We start from the raw sequence: 20,737 nt of genomic DNA, 5'->3' as shown, positions 1-20,737 counted from the left end.
TTATTTTGTTCAATTTATGTAGAATTTCATTTTTTTTTTTTTTTTTTTGAATAAAAATAAAATAAACCTCATTTTGTCCGAGAATGAAATAAGTTAAACCAAACAACTCAAAAACTGGATATAATAAAATCCAAACTAAACACTCCTAAACTATATAACATATCCTTAACTTTTATTTCCTTCAATAAAATAAAATAAAAATAAAAAAACTTTTCAAAAAAATTAATTTTCCTTCCTTCGGAATTTTTTCTTATTAGTTCTTGATAATTCTTCAATTTAAAGGGAGCATAAAGGAAAGAGGAAAGACAAAGGAAACATTGACATTATATATATATATATAGTGAGAGAGATAGAGAGAGAAATGACATTTTTGTTTGTTCGGAGTAAATGGGTAAAATTTTTGACACAAACAAATAAATTTTTTTTTTAATAAAAAAATAAATTATTTGATATAATGACAAAAAAATAAATATATAAAGGAGAGGAAAAGCGGTAGTTATGAAAAAAGAAAGAAAAAGGGAGTAAGGAAACGCTCTGTTAGCCAAAAAAAAAAAAAAAAACAAAAAGGATTAAGATCGAATTTTCATATTTACTTTAGAGTGGTGATACCGACATCGAATCGAACATTAAATATAATTAAGTAGAGGGTTTCATTTCTTTATTTGTTGCAAATTGATCAATTGAAAAAGTAGATTTAGCAATTCACTATAACTATTCGGTACAATAATCATTTTCCATTTAGTTTTTGTCAAAAAATGATTGATTTATTTGTATCTTTTTTTAATTTTATGAATGAAAATGCGCATTTTAAAAAAAAAGGAATATATTTTGCATATAATCTATATTACAAGGTGTTTTCTGCCCTTAGCCTTATTTAATATGAATGTAAAAATAACTCTTTAATTGGAGGATATTTTTAGTGTTTAATTTTTAATATTTTGGTTTATTAACCGTCTTTACCAAAGTTGGGGTTGACGTACTCAAGGAGGGTCCGGAGGAAGCAGGTAAGGCAATTTACCAAAAAATAAATAAAATTTAAGGTTAAGGTTACGCGGGAACGATTCTATTACTGGGTCCCAACCAATATGCATTCCAATTTCCAGATGAAAAAAATGTAGAAAAGTGAGTTTAAGTCTACGTTTGGTCATTCGTAATATAATGAAATCCAGGTGAAAAAATGAGAATGGAAAAGCGATTAGAATAGAGTAGAATAGAATTGCTAGTGGAAATATGAAATAATGGACTAATAAAATGATCATCATCTAAATAATGTATAAGTGAAATAATTATATTGTTTTAGTGTTTGGGTAGATCAAATTAAAACCTTCAAGTTTAAATTAAATTCTTCAAAATATTCCTCCTAAAGAAAAAAAAAAATAACATTTAAAATTATAAAAAAAATAACATTATTTAGATGATGATTTTTATAATTTTTATTAAAAGAACATAAACTTTTAGTTTTTGACCTGTTTTTGAAAAGACATTTATATGGTACATATTTTTTTCTATATGTACATATATATGAATTTTTTTCTATAATGCCCTCCTCCTAAATTTTCAATTGCAAAATTTTCTCTTAATTTTTTTCTTTCTTTTCTCTTTTACTCTTCAAGTTCCTTTGATTTCCTTAAAAAAAAAAAAAAAAATTACAATCTCCTTCTTCAATCAAATTCTAATTTTTCTCCTTTAAAGTTCTCCCATGTTATTATTATTATTTTTTTTTCTCCACTTCTTAAAATTCTTCTTTTTGTACTTATGTATGATGTTTGTACTATATATATTTTTTTCTCTTCTACTTATTTAAGTTTATTACTCTAATTTTATATTTTTTAATTTTTCTTTACCATAATTTTATTTATTTATTTATTTTGCAAATTATGATTTACTATTTGCCTTTTATTTGAACCATTTATATTTGTCATGTTAATTGAATTTTTTTTTTTTTTTTAAACATTGCCTCAATCCTAAATCCTAAAATGAAATTGTGGCTATGGCACTGGCTAATGCATTTCTTAAAATGTGGTAGTGGTGGAAGGCAACGGTGATAATAATGATGGAAGGCAGTGGTAGTGCTGATGGAAGCCCAGAGGTGGTGATGACGATGACGATGGTGGAAGGCTGTGACAACAATGGTGGTAGAAGCTAGTGGCATGGCAAAGACAATGACACTGGTGATGGTGGAAGGTGACGGCAATGGTGGTGTGGTGGTGCAGCTTTCTGCAGTGGCAGTGTGGTGGTAGAAGGCAATGACAATGCTGTTGGCAAAGTGGTGTGAGAGAGGGGCTCTACCGTCTAATGAATTAAACAAAAAATTATTGTTTAAGAGAGTAATATGTGTGTGCGCGTTTATATAGAGAGTGTCTCTGTTTTCCTGTTGAAGTTACGTCATTTTGGGAGGATTATTTGATTACAGATGAAGAGCTTTTTGAGCCACAGTCCAAAAGTCCAAACTCGCTCACCTTTTTTTTTTTTAAAAAAAAAAAATTACGTTTCTCATGTAAACAATTTCTTACGTACTGTGAAGAATTATTAAGATATTGGAGTGTGGAATCCTTTTAAAATTAATGGTTCTGAAAGCACCACATCTCAATGGAAAACAAAGGACTATTGAACATTATTTTATACGAGTTATGCCTTAATCCATATTTCTTCTCCATTACAATTTTCTTCCACCAAATAAAATAAAATAAAATCACGTCACAATAAAATTATATTTGTTTTTTCATTTTTGAGAAGTATTTTAATTGAATAACAAGAGTAATTTAATGATTCACATGAGTCAATTAAAAAATCAAATGATAAGTATATACTTTTATCATAATTTGAATGTCTTTGTTTATTTTACTAAATTTAAAAATACCATTGTCCAAAAAACACTTAAATTATAGGTACTTGTGTTTAACCCAAACACGGTGCCAATGCAATTTACTATTTCTCTTTTCTCTTTCTAAACCTCCCTTCCGTCTCTCTAATCTGATATTAGGAATGATAAAATAGACATTAGGGATAGAATTGGTATTATAATTTCTAATATGAAAATAATGAATTTTAACAAAACTAATTTATAATATGACTAATACCACACACGTACAAAATCGAGTGTTTCTATATAATAAATGACTAGTACCACCACACGTAACAAAATTTTCATCCATCTTTATTACCTCAAAAGACTCCCTTCTTCTCTCTCCTCTCTCTCTCTACGTTTTGGAGCGAGAAAATTCCAAATCTTCAAAATTCGACCACCACTATCACCCCCACAACCGCCTTCTTCCCCACATCACCAACATGCAACCCTCAAGCAAAGCCACTCCTCAACCTCAAATAAAAATAATCGGAAAAAATATGGGGCTGCTCATCGTGGAAGTCCGAAAAAAAAAAAAAAAAAAAAAAAAACAAAAACACAGCCTCCACCTTTAATTTCATCGGAAAATAGTCAGGGATTTGATCCAGATATGCCGTCTGGTTTTCTCACCCACCGTCTTCGACTAAACAACCTTATTCCCTCTGTTTCAACTCAAATTTCCCTCAATTTCTGATAATCATTGTCGTTAACGGAATTTTTGAAGAACGAGCTCGCCGGAACTGGAGGCTTCCGACCTCACATGTCGGGGTTGTCCTGGTGCAAGAGGACATAGAACCGACGGAATAGGGTTGAGGCCAAATATACATACATATATATATCAAATGGTGTCAGGCAGTGGGTGTACGTGGCGGTGGTGGTGTTAATTTTCCGGAATGGTTTGTTGGTGGATGGGGGTTTATGAATGGTTTAGGGAGGCATTTTGAATAATGAGAAGGGTAATTTGGACCAAATGTATAGGTGCTTATCAAATGCAAAAATAATGTTTTAACCACAGTTACACAATATATTAAAACTACAAAGTATTGCATTTTCTGTTACTCTGATACGAACAACTACATGCAACGAGCTGGAACAAGGGAAGGGAAGCAACTCAAAATAATACAGAAAATTTCGAGCTGTTCAAGGCGTTTCGAGTATCATGGCATCAGAGGCACACAGCGACCAAAGGAGCCCAGATTAGTTTCTCATGTCAATCTCTAGGAAGAATACTCCACCAACGTTATTCCAAAGGTCTCCATTCATGCGACACACTCACCTGCCCCCACAATACCCATATGGGTTCGTGCTACTGATGATAAAATAAAAAAAAATCAAAATCAAACATTTGAAAGAAGACATGATGATGTTAAAGAGTCCAGAAGATCGGCACTGGAAAATTCACAAGACAGGTCATGTACTAGTAGAATGATTTAAATGAGATACTAATTAGGGCTCAATCTGATAATTAACAAAAAAATGGACAAAATGATGCCAAAACTGAATAGCAGATGCTACATAGTAAACCCCAAAACCCCAAAACTGAAGTCCAGTAGAATAACAAGAAAAAAAAAGTATTAACAAGTGAGGAGAAGTATACAAAAATAAGGAGACGCATGAGAATTATGGCGAAAAGATACACGTGTCTATTCAATTGAATTTAACATAAGAGGGAATTTATTTTTTAAATTCAAAATTCTTATGGGTCCATGTCAAGGAATAGAAGAATATTACTAGATAATAAAGAAAACCTAAATTAATATCAATATTCATAACTCTGTACAAAAATTTAAGTGAAATTGGCTGCAATTTTTTACTTTGTGTTTCCAATAAGTATCAGAGCAAACAATGAATACAAAAGAAAAGAAGGATATGTGAAAGGGTACGCACTATTTATTTTCCATATGGCACTGAAGTAGCAAATCACTTATAATTAAAGCATCTAATGCTCCTCCTCAACTCCCTCACCGTCAAAAATATCTTTCCCTGATTGTCATCCTTTGTCTGAATCGACCATTCGCTCCCTGCTTCCAAGACCTCCTCCGTTCACCATCATTCTTCCCTTTTCAAAGATTCTGATTTCTCATCATGGGGTTGTGTCTGCTTCACTTCATAATTGCCTTCACGTCTATATTTATATTTATGCGTCTGTAAATAAACATATGTATAAAATTATACATATTTTGACTGCTTATTTCAGTAGTTCGAGTGTTTTTTGGTTTTCAATTTGTAGACATGCTTCAGATCAAGGACATAAATCGGTATTAGCTCAGTTCACCAGGACCGACCCCATTTGTATGGAATATCCATGCAACACATGGGTTGCACTAGATCTATCTAGAATATTGATATTTCATATTAAAATATGGAGCTGGGCTCGGATTTACACAGAACAGATTTTGATGATTCGCTCCATTTCATGTCCTGCCATCTTATTCGGATTTCTTCCGGTGCTTAACTTAAAGTGATTCTATCTGCTGCAAGATACTGCCTACACGTGCTACACATGTCCTTCTTGGCCAGCCATGGTCATATAATCTGGAGCATTATGGGAGAGAAAACATATACTTTCTGCTATAATGACAAAAAGATTGTTTGAAAGCCTATGATTAACAAAAAGATGAATGAAGCACTGAAGCCGAAGAATCTTACTGAAAATAAAATGTAAAAGAAAAAATTAAGCGTTTAATATTACAAGTGAAGGAACAACAAAACCCAAAATGAAGTGATCAACAACCACATTATCAAATATAAACTTTAATAGACAAATCAAAAACACCATCAATAACACAACGATTTTTTTGGTTTTCTTTTTAATAAGTAACAGCACATATTTTTTTTTTTGAAAAGGCCATGTTTGAATCACAAAAGAATAGTGTGATGAAAGAGAGGCCAGCAAGAGAGAAACTAAGATTGTTCCCAGCAGCAGGAAGACTATTAATGAGGAATGCATTGATATGCCAATGGAAATTAAAAATTCAAGGACGTTGCTTTTACACTGAATGCCCCAATAATCAATTTTGACGTTTCAAAATAAAATCCACAACAAGGAGAAGTCTGAGAAGATGGATGTCCTCATATCTCAAATAAAGAGGCAAAGGTGGCATCAACGGAAGACTTTCCATAACTAGCATTCGAGTTTAAAGTTTGTCGGTTCTTATGCTGCAACATTTTAAAACCCGACATCAAGTTTTTTTCCATTTGGGGAATGAAGTCCAAAAGAAGCTCAAGGGAAAGCAAATTTTAAAAAGCATTTATTTAAATAAATTAAGAAAGAAAAAATAGAAAGCAAAGTATTTCAAAGCAAGCCCACACGAGAGCTTGCATGGTCGAGTATGAAGCTTAATTCCTGCTTATGTTTATTTTTTAAGTCATGCTGCTGGACTTCTATATATATATATATATATATATGCGCGAATCAAAGTTCTTACAAGTGCAGGAAAAGCCCAGTTATGTACTCTTCCAATTCAATATGATAATTTAGAGAATTCTGAGACTTTTCAAACTCTCTTGGGATTGTGTGATGCCTTTTATCTCCTTTCTTGATCTCCTTTACACTCTATTTAGATAAGGAAAGGAAAGAAAAAGAAAGGATAATATTAATTCTGAGAGAAAGAAAAAAAAAAAGATTGTATAGACTTCTCCATAGTGTTTTTTAAAGTTGTGACAGAACGGAACGGAACGAATAGCATCCATGTTTGAAAGGGTGATGCATGGAAAGAAAGAAAAGTGTCACATTAAATTGACCATTATGCCCTTTTACCTACAGGCTACAAGTAGCACGCAAATCCCACAGTGGATGAATTTAGAGCATCCGGTATGCATATACACTTTTTCTATCTATTTTTTAAAAATAGAGTACCACGTAAGCATTATTTAATAAAAAATACTTACATGGTATTCTATTTTTTTTATTGAAAATTGTTCTATGGAGTACAACATAAACATCTCATTATCTATTTATTTTTAAATTAATTTAAAAATTAAATTCCAAAGGTGGGCCATCCACCAGTTATAGCTCAAGATGTTGAGAAAAGGAATCAAAAGCTAACAAAGAAAATACTAAAATATTATAACAAAATGGATAGATATTATTCATGTGATTGTCTAATTGTAGAGAATGGAATACACAATAGCAGTGGGGACAACTAATTAAGGACTCTATCATTCACCCATACCAACCCCCTCTTTCTCTACTTTCCTAAAATCTACTCTACATTTATCCCCACCCTGGATGCTCTTATAGCTCAACATGCCCACAAAAATTTAGTTCACGGAATTCAAAAAACGTGTGTATCCACTGGCATTTGCAATAAAATTCTACTCCTTTATAAACAAAAATGTCTTGTTGTTGGTAAAAATATATGCTTCATGTGACATTTAAGATATAACAACCATTATACTAATATGCTATGAGATAATTAACAATATGCTAAGAAATGATTAATTAAATATGCAACTATATATTTAATTAAATATGTAAAATAAAATAATAAAATAATAAATAATAAATAAAGAACATGGACCGAGGCTAGTATTGGATACTATGTCCTTAAGACAGATTCGCCCCGCTATGGTGCTAACGGATTCAGTGGCGTCTATCTCCCAGGATGCAACGGTCTACATCCACCAGTAGCAGCACTACAAACTCGTGGATACGACGAACCTTCTCCGTGTAATACTCCCTCTGACTCAAAAATTCATCTATACTATATAAATAATGAATTGGGTGCAATCCGAACCAAATGGCTCGGACCAAATTTAATATGGCTCAATGAAATTGGTTTTGGGCCTAAGTGGCTCAGACCACTTGACCATGGCTTGGACCCACACCTACTTGGGTTGGGTTCAAGTTGAGAGAGGGAGAGAAGAATGGAAAATTGTACGAATTGAAAATGATAACAGCCTGGGATATTTATAGAAAATGTGGTGTCCTTGAATTGGTCATGTCTCTTCATAGACAAAAGTGGTGTCTGTTGGATTGGCTGCCTCTTTTCATTATATCGCACCTTTCCAGATTAACTAAGTGACTTTTATTTCTTTAACAGTCACGTCACTTGCATGTTTACCACCATCAGATGCAATGGCATGGGTTGCAATGGTTCAACGTACAACTGTCACGTCTCTTCACAAATTGTATCGATAACCATTCACACCATAAATTCACGTTGCTACAACATATTATGTTCTGTCAACGTTTATAACCCAAACTCCCAAATATGGTCATCATGTTATCCTTACTTTCCAACCCATCCTCAACCACGTTGAATTACGTGTGAAGAACACCACTCCAGTTAGAGACTCATTGATTAACAACTTCCATTCACACCAAATTTCTAACAATCCCCCACATGAATGGAAATTGGCTGCTAAAATGCAAATGATAATGCAGACACTAGAAAGAGTATAATCGAAAATTTACTGCATCAGGATAGGTAGTTTTTGGCTTTGAACCTTCTCTAGTGTATTGCTATCGGATTTACTGGCTAACCAGTGAGCGCGATGTCTTGAACTGTTCAGCCGTTTGTGTAAACCAAGACAATAACAAACACACAGTACCTTTCCTCACAAAGTTGGTTCTCATTGTTGTGTTCATTTTGGCCCTGAACAACTCTTGGTATTCAATGAGTGCTCCAGAAAACTTAGCCTTCATAGTTCTCATAGAAACGGCCCCACTTCACACTCATATAGGTGACTTCTTATTAAGAGTATCCTACCATACCCCACTTGAATTTTCAAGGTATAAGAGTCATTAAAAGCGTAACTTATCCAAATCATCGCTGTAGGTAGCACTGTCTCATCATAGAAATGGGTAGAAGATTTATATCTTCCCAGTGCTTCTGGTGAGTTACTCAGAATTTCTGTTGTCCCTTTGAACCTAGATCTTGGGATCTCCAGTCAACTAGGTTGGGTTTCCATTAAGGTAACTCGTTAGCTTTCGGCTTTTAATCCCATTCCCCCCGATGATCTGTACAATTGCTCTCTAGTACAACCCTCAATTTTATATGTGGCCACAAGGTTGTGTTTAGAAATATTACACTCTGCAGAGATTTCTCCAGGTGAGAGCAACTGTATACTTTGTGCCCTGAAATTGCTTATTGTTAGCAATATCATTTTCTTTAGTGGCACAGGTGTAGACTTACATTGAAATGTCCTCTAGGTGAAGTCTATTGACTTCCCTATTTGATTTATTCAAAGTTTCTAACTTTGAGTTATATTAAGAACATAGAACTACACCTTTAATATAAAAGATATATCCACTATTGGATTTGAAGTCTTTAATATCCCATATCCAGCTTGCATCACTGTTATACCTCCAATTTAGTTAGATACCTTGATCTATGCAATATTGGATTTAGGGTGTATCTCAACTACCCAATTTATTGTTTTTCAGTGATCCGATCCTGGATTGAAAATGTGCAATTAAACACAGTTATTAAGATGCCTTGCAATCTCAACCAATGATATACTTTGGCTAGTATTTATATTTGAAATTTACATCTACAAAAGTTAGCTAGGCTTTTGTTATCATAACTAGTATTATCTCAATCTCACTCTATTGAGAATATACTATGTTATTAGATGTTAAATCTTTCATATCAAATATACTAATTAGGATATCATTAATTTTTTAAGGCATACAATGACTTATACATCACATTTATGTCAGTGTCTTAGTACTAGCTTTAATCCACTCAAGGACTTATAAGCTTGCACACTTTACTCTTCAACTAGAACAAATAACTCAGCTCTTCCGCTGGAAAAAGAACTTTCTAGTTGTTCCATAATATTTTCCTCATAGGAAACAACATGCACTATTGTTATAATATTATAAATGATTTTTGGTTCTATCCAAAATTTCTTAGGATTAAGAACCCTACATTTATAAGTATTTCTTATTTGGTGAGGTAACTCATAGCAAATTTTATCTATGGACAATATCCCCCCACAACTTTGGGATAATCTTGAAATTTTATATATGATATATTTCTTATGGTTTTCCAACTCTTGAAATACCATATATTAAATATTTCACCTCATCTACCTTTCCAAGGTTCTATATTCGCTTCTCAACAAGTATATATAATAGTCTCTAGTGCATATGTACTCACTTTATCTCTACCATATTCTTATAATAATTCACCGACATTACCGTGAATTAATGCTAAAGATATTAATTACAATGGGCTCTAATTAATATTTGCTTTTACATCTTTTATATTTATAAATTGAGTTATTCATGTTTAGGTTCATGTTAATATGTTATAACCTTTCATGTGTCACACATCACATAACTCAATCATTTAAACAAATAATTATCTTATTATTTAAGCTTTGGATACAATCACCATAGAGTGAGCACTCACTTCTCAGCTATCATTACTAGTTAAAAGTGAGTTCTTAACTATCACTACTAGCTTAGATTAAGTACACTCTTCTCAAATCTCACTACTAGGTTATGATGAGCACCCATTTTTCAGCTATTACCGCTAGCTTGAAGTTAAGTTTGTTTAGCTATCAATTCTAGTAGTTCATAGCTTTAGTACACACTTATTTAAGTAGTCTACCTTGGTAGTAGAGTAATTTGTTTTGAAGAATATTCTTCAAAAACTACTACTTTACAAGTAGTATTATTCTTTTCTACATGAGCAGATATGATGAATAGCTTAAATAGCTTATGGCTAAAATAACTACTCATCACCCTCGTGTTTTTTACTATCAAGTTAAGAGTTAGAACCAACTGACAGTTTTTCATCTTCCTTTTAGGTTCTGTGCACCTCATTAATCATTTTAACTTGTAGCTAAGCTAACTAGTTTGCAACTCAGTAACATTTTAGCTTTTAGCTAAATTGTACACTAGCTTGATTTAGCATGTCTCGGTGTACTTGCTTAGTGTGTCCATAACATTTTCCATTAAACTCTTTAGAGTTATTGGAAAATCTTCTCTTAGTCAGCCCATTCACAACTATATATGTTTTAAACACTAGTATAGATCTTTTTTCCCGTTGACTATCGAGAGAATTGACATAGTTGGACTAGTCAATTTTTGTTTATTGTATTATATACACAAACCAGTCATGAATTCATACAAAATTCAATAATATCACATATTAAATAAATTATGTTGTAAATTTGAATTACAATGCACATTAAGTAATTTAACTACATAGTTCAATATTATAGTATCAAATAAAAGTAAACATTTATAAAAATAATATTCATAACAATATAGTTTCATATTATATCATATGATTAATTTAAAAAAAAAATATTTATGGCTCATTCTCCAATAAACATGCTAGAAAATCAGGACCAAAAGATTTAGACGTTTTAGCCCTCTTATTACATCTAAGTTCATCCTTATTTTCATTGTATGTATAAGAAAATGATATGCAATATTGTTATGAGCATAACCTATCAAATGTTTTATGTAATGATTCACTCCACCACATAAAAGCACTTCACACTTACCTTACCTAGGCGATGTGAGACTGTGCACCTGTAAATCGCCTAGTGTGGTAGCCTGTCGGTGCCTCTTGCACCCGTCGACGACAAACCCACTTATAAGGTCATCACATTTTAGATTTCATTTTAACTTTCTTAGGAGTAGGAACTACAACATTAAATAGACACCCCCACACTTTTAAGAATTTATAGGAAGGTTTTTAACCTTTCCATAATTATATGATGTCACATTAGTTTCTTTTGAGGTATTTTATTGATAACATAATTTGCGGAAAACAAAACTTTTCCCCACAAATTCTGAGTTAAACCAGAACTTGTCAACATATCATTCATCATTTTTTCGTGAATGATATAATGTTCTGAATAAATATCAGCAAATGATGATTTGTATTCACGAGCTCTATCATTTCTTAACACCTTGTTAAGTTGATTCTCAACCTCATTTTTGTAATGTTTAAACATTTCTAAGACTTTATCATGCTACGTAACAGATATAGATAACATCATCTTATACAATCATTGATAAAAAGAATGAAATACCTTTTCCTATCTCTAGTTGGCACAAATTTAAGATAATATAATATACTACATAATATTATATTACAAAATTAAAATAATTCAACCAATATTGAATTATATAAATAATTCAATAATTTAGTAATATAACATGCTTCAATTTCACATAACATTGAATGCATTAATAACATATTATCATATAATAATGTATATAACATTATTTTATCATATCTCAACTATTAGTATAATATCTACTTATTTATATCTTAAATAGAAACATATAATAAATCTATGCAAGGAGCGAATTTGTCTTAAGATTGTTGGTAAAAATATATGCTTCATGTGACATTTAAGATATAACAATCATTATACTAATATGCTATGAGATAATTAACAATATGCTAAGAAATGATTAATTAAATATGCAACTATATATTTAATTAAATATGTAAAATAAAATAATAAATAATAAATAAAGAACCTGGACCGAGGCTAGTATTGGATATTATGTCCTTAAGACAGATTCGCCCCGCTATGGTGCTAACGGACTCAGTGGCATCTATCTCCCAGGATGCAACGGTCTACATCCACCAGTAGCAGTAATACAAACTCGTGGATACGACGAACCTTTTCCGTGTAATACTCTCTCTGACTCAAAAATGCATCTATACTATATAAATAATGAATTGGGTGCAATCCGAACCAAATGGCTCGGATCAAATTTAATATGGCTCAATGAAATTGGTTTTGGGCCTAAGTGGCTCAGACCACTTGACCATGGCTTGAACCCACACCTACTTGGGTTGGGTTCAAGTTGAGAGAGGGAGAGAAGAATGGAAAATTGTACGAATTGAAAATGATAACAGCCTGAGGTATTTATAGAAAATGTGGTGTCTCTTGAATTGGTCATGTCTCTTCATAGACAAAAGTGGTGTCTGTTGGATTGGCTGCCTCTTTTCATTATATCGCACCTTTCCAGATTAACTAAGTAGCTTTTACTTCTTTTAACAGTCACGTCACTTGCATGTTTACCATCATCAGATGCAATGGCATGGGTTGCAATGGCTCAACGTACTACTGTCACATCTCTTCACAAATTGTATCAATAAATACCACTCCAGTTAGAGAATCATTGATTAACAACTTCCATTCACACTAAATTTCTAACGCTTGTAACTTTCTGTCAACAACATGATATCAGAATAAGCTGGAATCTAATCATAAAGGAAAATTTTCTTTTACCATTTTATGCTCATAGATTGGAAGATTTTGGAATTTTAAATCCTATGAAATCCAGTTCCATTTTAAATTGGTCCAAATAAGAAATATATATATATATATATATATATATATATATATGAATTCTGTTTTGAATTCCAAATCCCGGCAATCCAAACACTGTAAGGAATTATGCTTTATAAACTTAGGGGTAATGTGTATTACGAAAGTTTTATTAATTATCCTATCCTTTCCATCCATTTCCTCAAACTTTAAAAAGGATACAAAAAAACACTTTTCATAGAGTTAGTGAAACCCTCCTTCCCCTCACCAAATCCTTTATTTTTGTTCCAATGTTTTAAAATAAACTTGAATGCATAACGAAAACAATCTAATGATATACATTTCTAGACTAAGTTAGCATTACGAAAATAATCTAAAGATTCTGGACTGCCATACCAAATATTTCCTAGTATAAGTTAGCATAATCAAAACAAGAGCTTCCTTCAATTTCCGATCTTCATTGCTGAGCTGCAGGGACAATCCACGGAGAAGGCAGTTGAATCTTCAAGTCATAATGGTAAATTGGAGTGATAGTGTTATCCTTCAAGTTGAAGATACCCAAATCATGAGAGTCTTGGGGAAATTGGACATGAGGACTAGTGAAGTAAACACAATTCATGGCCAACCCGGGGAAATCAATGGCAGGGACAGAGACGGAGTCATTAAGACCAATAAACAACGCCCTGTCATCGCCTAAAGTTGGCAAGAGTACCCAGTCCTTGTTAACAAAGTCTAGCTTGTAGACATCAAACATAATGGTCTTCTTGGGCTGGCTATAATCCTCAAAAATAATTTCAGGATGGTAGTCTCCATTGTGAGAATAGTACCTAACAACCATCAACAGCTCCCCCAAAGACTCCACCAGATAACGATCGGGACTGCAACAACGTCTCAGCTGGGTTTGGTGAATGTCCATTGTGGGGTGTACCCAAGGAGGCAAATGAGAAATTATGAGACCATTCTCTGGAGAGGCAGGGTTGCGAAGATCCCAAGCTTCTACACAGTTATAATTGGTGGACAAAGCATAAAATTTTTGGTCCTTGCTAAAATATACCACATCTTGGTATGATTTATCTGCTCCATCTAAAGCAGTCCAAGCTGTGTCCCCAATTCTGCAGAAGGCCAGTTTGTTTTCCCCGTAGCCTTGGATGACCATGACAGTAGAGTCGGAAGAATTCTTCTTTTCATTATGAAGATGATTGGAAGGGAATGGGGACGGGTCTGAGGATAAAACAATCTTCTTAAAGAAATGTGAATGACTCAGATCTTGAGATGATATGGGCGAGACCTGATTCCAAATGGTAAACTCAGTAACAATATTGTTGTTATAATTAGTAGCTATTGATGATGACGACGACGATGAGGAGTTGTGAATATTGGAATTACGGCAGTATCGTAGAGTTGAGATGAAAGAAGGTAGGGTTTCGATAGGAGGGAGGGGTAGGGAAGGAAGATAAGAGTGTATGAATGGGTTGAAAAGGTATAGAGAGCAATTTTGAGGGTGAATGAAGGAGAGCCATCCACGAGAGGAACCGAAGCAGATGGCATCGTGTGGAGGAAGTAATTCCCTTTGCCATGGAAACATAAGATTCGTCTTCATCTTCACCACTTTCTTCTCCATAAGGCTAAAGAATCGGTAGTAATCCCTCTCTCCCTCCATTGTTACAAGTTTAAACCTTTCTCCGTTAGCAACCAAACCAGAGCCGGCGGGTAGCATCAGGCACGGTGCTGATCCGAGAGGGAGGGGTCCTCTTACCGCCTCCTCTTGATCAACTACTACTACATCTGTTGTTGCTTCACCAGAAGAAGAAAAACAATGTTGGATTGACGGAAAGGTTGCACATTTTTTCAAGGCACCGAATAATCTGTCTCCAAGACGAAGATAATACTCCGATGATGATGATACGACCGGAGGGAGCAGACCACCACCACCACTTGTCGAGTGGTGGAATCTGGCCGGATTAGAATAATTGCACCATGTTTTTAGCATAGAGCGGCGGCAATTCAGCATCCCATCGCCAAAACTCCTCCAGTTAGCCATTTCTCTCCCTCCCTTTCTGCGGGCAACGCCTCTATTTCGTGACCTACAAGGCTACAACCCTAATTACAAATTTCTGTTTTTGTTGTATTGATACATGAAGAATAAAAGTAGTAGTAGTTTTATTTTATTATTTAATTTAACTACAATTCTTTTTATTTACGTCACGACTTACAAGAGTGCAACTCGGGTGTTCCCGACTTGAGTCAAATCTGAAAGTTATGGATTTAAATTGAATACTTCCAATCCAAAAATAAATGGAATTGATTGACCTTGGTTGACAGTGACGTGTTTAATTAAATAATTTTTAATTAATTATTTATATTCAATAATTTTATATTTTTATTTATTATATAATTATTAATCAATTAATTAAAAAAATAAATCTAATAATTCAGTACAACTATTTAATTTATCAAGGCATTAAGTAGAAGTATTATAATAAATATGAATGAAAAAGTTAATTAGGTATTAGAAGTATGAGAAGTCAGAATTACCTTTTTGGATTGAATAGTGTTCATTTCTTCTCATAATTACTGTCAGTGTTTTGAAAACATGATTCACAACATCACGTTCATTATGAAACAATGTGTGAGTGAGTTGAAGCCTGAACCAAGTGAGTTGAGTACTCCTAGTAAATTAAATTAAACTTTAATATTTTGAGTGATATCTAAATTATTATCAAACGGAAGTATAAATAAAGGTTCTAAGTCACGAACAGAGTGAAATAAATTAGGGTTCTAGATCACCAATTTAGTGGCGACGGCTAAAGAAAGAGAGATGGCTAATTGGACGAGTTTTGGGGATCGGATGCTGAATTTCCACCGGTCAATGCTAAAATCATGGTGCAATTGTTCCGGTTTGAAGAGCTTCCAATACTCCAGTACCCGTCGTGGCGGCGGCTTGCTCCTTGGGGGCGGATGCTTAAAAAAAGCTGCGCACTTTTCGCCGATGGGGCGGCGACACTGTTCTTCTTCTCCAACTCCTCCACCTGTAAGTACCCCATCACCACTGCTTTTTGTACCTCCCGGGGTTAGTGTTGTTGATCAGAAAAATTCAGATGAGTACTCGGACAAGGACTATTTTCATTTCTTCAGCCTTTCGGAACAGAGCCAATTTAGGGTTCCGAAGAGTCTTAGGATTCCGTGGCAGAGGGACCTCCTAACGCCTGACGCCGCCCCATGTGTGGGCTCTTCTCATGGCTGGCTGGCCTTTAACCACCCTCGCAATTGCCACCCTTATCTCTACAACCCCTTAATGGACACTCCTGATTTCCCCTACGTTCCCCTCCCCTCCGTCGAAACCCTCCCCTCCGTCGCCGCCGTTCGCCTCCTCAAATCCGATCACCTCTCCCCTTCCCCTCCTCTCATCAAACAGTTCCTAATCTTTCTCCACGACAACGAGCGCAATGTCTCCACCGAGGACATCAGTCATTTTTACGTTCGGAGGCTTGTTATGTCATCACCCCCATCGCTCCCCTGTTATTCTTCATCACCCTGCGGAAATGATTGCACCATCATGGCCATCCACAGCGCATCCGAGGATATTGCCTTCTGCAAACCCGGCGACCATAGCTGGACCACCTTGGACACTTCCGTCGGACCTTATATTGACATCATATATTTCAGCAAGGATCAGCGATTTTATGCCATGAGATCATATCTCAGCATTGAAGCTTGGGACCTCACAGACCCTTCTTGTCCCAAAAAACATGTGTTTGATAATCCTCTCTTTTGTCCAGGGAAGTTTGAGGAGGGAAAAATTGCGGAATCTTATAATTGTGACGAGACAGATTATTTAGTTGAATCCTCCGGGGATCTTTTGCTGGTTTCTAGGTTTATAGCTGTAAGTGTTACTGAAAATGGCATTCCGCATCCCCGCAGGTTGGAAAAGAAAATAGAGAATAACAATGGCGAACGAGAAAATTGTTTCCTTCACGACGATGATGCTTATTGGACTCTGGGATTTGATGTTCATAGGTTCGATTTTGATCACAATAAGTGGGAACCTGTGGAATGCTTAGGTGATCGGGCATTGTTTGTGGGTTCTAATAATTCTTTTTCTCTCTCTACTCTCAATCATCCGGAGCTGATGGGGAATTCTATATACTTCACAGATGATTACTTTGATGGATTTAACAAAATATACAGGGGTCATGATAATGGCGTCTTTCACTTAGAGGATCACTGCATAAAGCCATCTTATCCAAGAAGGTTGAAGATCATTGACCCACATCCAGTTTGGATTGCCCCCAGCACAATGTAGAATGATTTCGTTTTGGCTTACTAATTAGGTGTCCCTCTTCTCCTTTCATCTAGGTAAGTAATTTTTTTTAGCAAGTAATTTTTATTATTATTTATTATTTTTTATTTTTTATTTACCTTCATTATGGTTGGTAGGAACAAGTTATGAGATACTTGTTTATATATGTGTATCTAATTAATTAATTAATTATAAATTCTTGGTTGGCAAGGATATGATTATAGCATGGGTGCATTGAAGATGTAACTCAATAAGCTACTATATATAATTGGGCATCTTACTTATTTCATTTAAACAAGTATTATAGTTTGGAGCAACTGACTTTAAGGTAAATATATGGATTAATTTTTATTTATTTATTTATTTGGGTGATAAAATAATGGGTGTGTGGTAGCAGGTGATAATTGTTCCTTTATCATGGAAATTAATTTCTTTTTTGGATTTTTGATCAATTTATCATCGCTGACAAGCTTGGTTTTTTTTATAAAAAAAAACTGCTAAATTTTGGAAGTAGACGGTTCTTTCTTCCCCTTACACAAGTTCAATATGTTTTTCGGTCAATTGGATCCAGGTTTTAGTATCTTGATTTCTCTGAATTTCCAAACATAAAAAGCTTTTTGACACTTTAAAAAAAATTGAGGAAGTGTCTCAATTATCAAACCACAATATCATGGCGTATCAATACTACTATATAAATTTTAATAGCATTTTTATTTTGCATATGCACACTAATTAGTTTATATACAATTTCTAATAATTAACAATTTCAGTGATAAAATTAACAACTTTTCTTTTCCCGGACTGTGTGTGGTCGGGCTCTTTGATATTAGATATATTGGTTGTTAAAACAATTGCATCATTTTGTTGCTTTCATTTAAGGGTACGTTTGGATTGAGATATTTGGTGCGATGGGATAAGGAGAGAAAAGAAAAGATATTGTAGATTATGTTTGGATTTTTTAAAAATAGAGGATATGAAGGATAGAGTAAGATAACTCTCCCTCCTTATCCCTAATATGAGATGAGAAGATAAAATGAGAGAAATGATAGTGTTTAAGTTATAGTTTCAAAATTTTAAAATTTCCCTCAATAATTAAAAGAAAGAAATTATTATTATTTCACTCATGTCACGTCTATTTAAAGTGGCACAATTATTATCATTTTCTTTCCTTTCTTTTCTCTTCTCTCATAAATAATAGTATCATCTAATTTCTTTTCTATCCTATATGGAGCCTCTCTTTTTTTTCAATAAATAATACTATCATCTCCTTTCTTCTCTCCCGTGTGGAGCCTTGAAAGATCTCATAGATTAGAGTACCAAGCCTTCGAGAAAATACCTACTCCTTGGAGGAAGCATGCACACTGTTCCGACGAACAGTGGTGAGTTCAAGTCGGACAGAAAATAGGTCACTTCATCTAACAATTAGGAGGAATGTGCAAACCTTAGCCCATCGTATGGAGAGTTAATATTTTAAGAATTTGTTTGCAATAAGTTTTTAAAACTTTTTAGGTTTAGAAATAATTAAATCTAAAACTAATTCGGTATCACATTAAATTTCCAACGTGGAGAGATTGAATAACTCGAATAACATTATAACTTGCAACCCCAACTTTAAAAATAATAAAAATAAATCTGTTGGACTGGGCTTTGAATAGTAAGGTTGAATGTCCAGTAAGTGTTCAACATTTTTTACGTCGAGTTGGCCTTAAATTGTACATCCAATCCACCCAAGTTGGCCACCTAAATTCTAATCCACACTAGGCCCTCTCTTTCCACTTGGAGAGACCTCTATGAATTCCTAACTGAAAATATCTTCATAGGAAAATTGGGCTAAAACGAAAAACAGGGATAAAAAGTGTTCAAGCTCATATACAATTTTTGGGGACCGTTCTTTGGGACCAAGCCCAAACCCGAGCTTTAGACCAAGATTGATAAAGAAAGATAATACAGTAGTTGTTTCTATATTCAAGGTCCACATAAACACCACAAAGTCATGCCCAGAATTCAGTTCACGAACAAAAATCTTGTTCACAAGACCCTAACAAGCAGATCAAACCAGCTTTTGCTCGAAATACAGTTCAACCCCTTGTTTTTAACAAAGGAACACAAACTAAATTTACTTTCTAGACAGCTTGATTTGTTTGTAGCCCTGTGAGATGGGTAAATGAGTTTATCTATCTTTTAATGATTAAACAAAAACCCATTGACAAACAAGTATAATAGAATATTCAAGTCTAATAGATAATAGACAAATATTTTATCCATCTAGGAGTGCAACTTCGGCGGGCTAGCCCAGCCCAATCCGAGTCCAGCCCATAAATTTTAAAATCTAGACATATAAATTCACAATTCGGGTTTAAGTCGCAAAACCCAACCCAAAAGCCTAAATTAAACATAAATCCTTCTTTTGTCTCTCTATATCAACTTTAGGTTTGGACATTGCTTGATAAACACAAACCCTAACTTTCTCTCTCCTCATCTTTCTCTTCTCTCTCTATATCGTCTTCCTACCGATCTCCCGCAAAAGTCGAAACGAGCAGCAAAGCTAGCAACCTACCGGCGACTCCCTCACCTCTATCTCACATCTCTCGGCGACTCCCGTGAAAGTCAAAACGCTGCTCTTTCCACCAGAGAACAGGTTTTCTTTAAATTCAAACTCTTTCCTTATTTGGGTCTTCGATTCTCAATGCAATTATCATTTCACACATATATGTTGTTCAATTTATGTGGATCTTTGAATTTTGATCACATTTTTTTTTCTTTGTTTCATTTGATTTGGGCCTTTTCCTTTGTTCCAATACTAGGGTTTTGTGTGTGTGTGTGTGTGTGTCACTGTGTGTAATGCCTATCTAGTGGGTTGAGGTAATAATTAACTTTTTTGGTCTTTAAATTATGCTCAATACTTAAAAGTGCCAAATTAATGGTTTTTTTAAATTTTATTTTTATATGAAGATACATACCAGTTGATGTTATTTGAAAAATATTATCAAAGGGCACTTAATTTCTTTCATAGTTGAGTCGTGAATTCGGTTATCAAATAGAGCTTAGTTCTTAGTGATATTTGCTTTTAAGTCTTGATCTTGTGGAATGAAAAATCATTAGTGATGGCCTAATGGTCTGGATTTGAAGATATAATCTTCTTAGTTACTTAATGGCACAAAAAGTTTCTTAGTAGCATAACAAGTTTTACATGTTTTTTACATGTTCATGCTGGATTGATGTTTGTTAAAGAAAACATTGAAACTTACACTCTTTGTTTCATCAATCAAAACATATCGAACTTTTGAAAATTTGTAAGTTTCATTCCATTTTTTCTTTGATACCACCATTAT

The 20,737-nt window shown here is 34.0% G+C and overlaps 1 protein-coding gene across 1 annotated transcript; it reads left to right on the top strand.

The window, feature by feature from the left end:
* Window positions 1–15,923: 15,923 nt before the first annotated feature.
* LOC132276230 (uncharacterized) lies at window positions 15,924–17,408 on the top strand. Its single transcript, XM_059777572.1, has one exon. It carries the CDS (start codon window positions 15,924–15,926, stop codon window positions 17,406–17,408), a length of 1,485 nt encoding a protein of 494 aa, XP_059633555.1.
* Window positions 17,409–20,737: the final 3,329 nt, after the last annotated feature.

This window comes from Cornus florida, unplaced genomic scaffold (assembly GCF_030987335.1).
Source record: "Cornus florida cultivar Cherokee Brave unplaced genomic scaffold, ASM3098733v1 CherokeeBrave_3.0.0_Hap2_Chr01, whole genome shotgun sequence".
Taxonomy (NCBI): Eukaryota; Viridiplantae; Streptophyta; class Magnoliopsida; order Cornales; family Cornaceae; genus Cornus; species Cornus florida.
The sequence above is the reverse complement of the archived record's forward strand: the minus strand, read 5'-3'. Positions and strand labels throughout refer to the sequence as shown.

Excerpts from the sequence above, each read along its gene's own strand:
- LOC132276230 (XM_059777572.1), top strand. The coding sequence starts at position 15,924 with ATGGCTAATTGGACGAGTTTTGGGGATCGGATGCTGAATTTCCACCGG.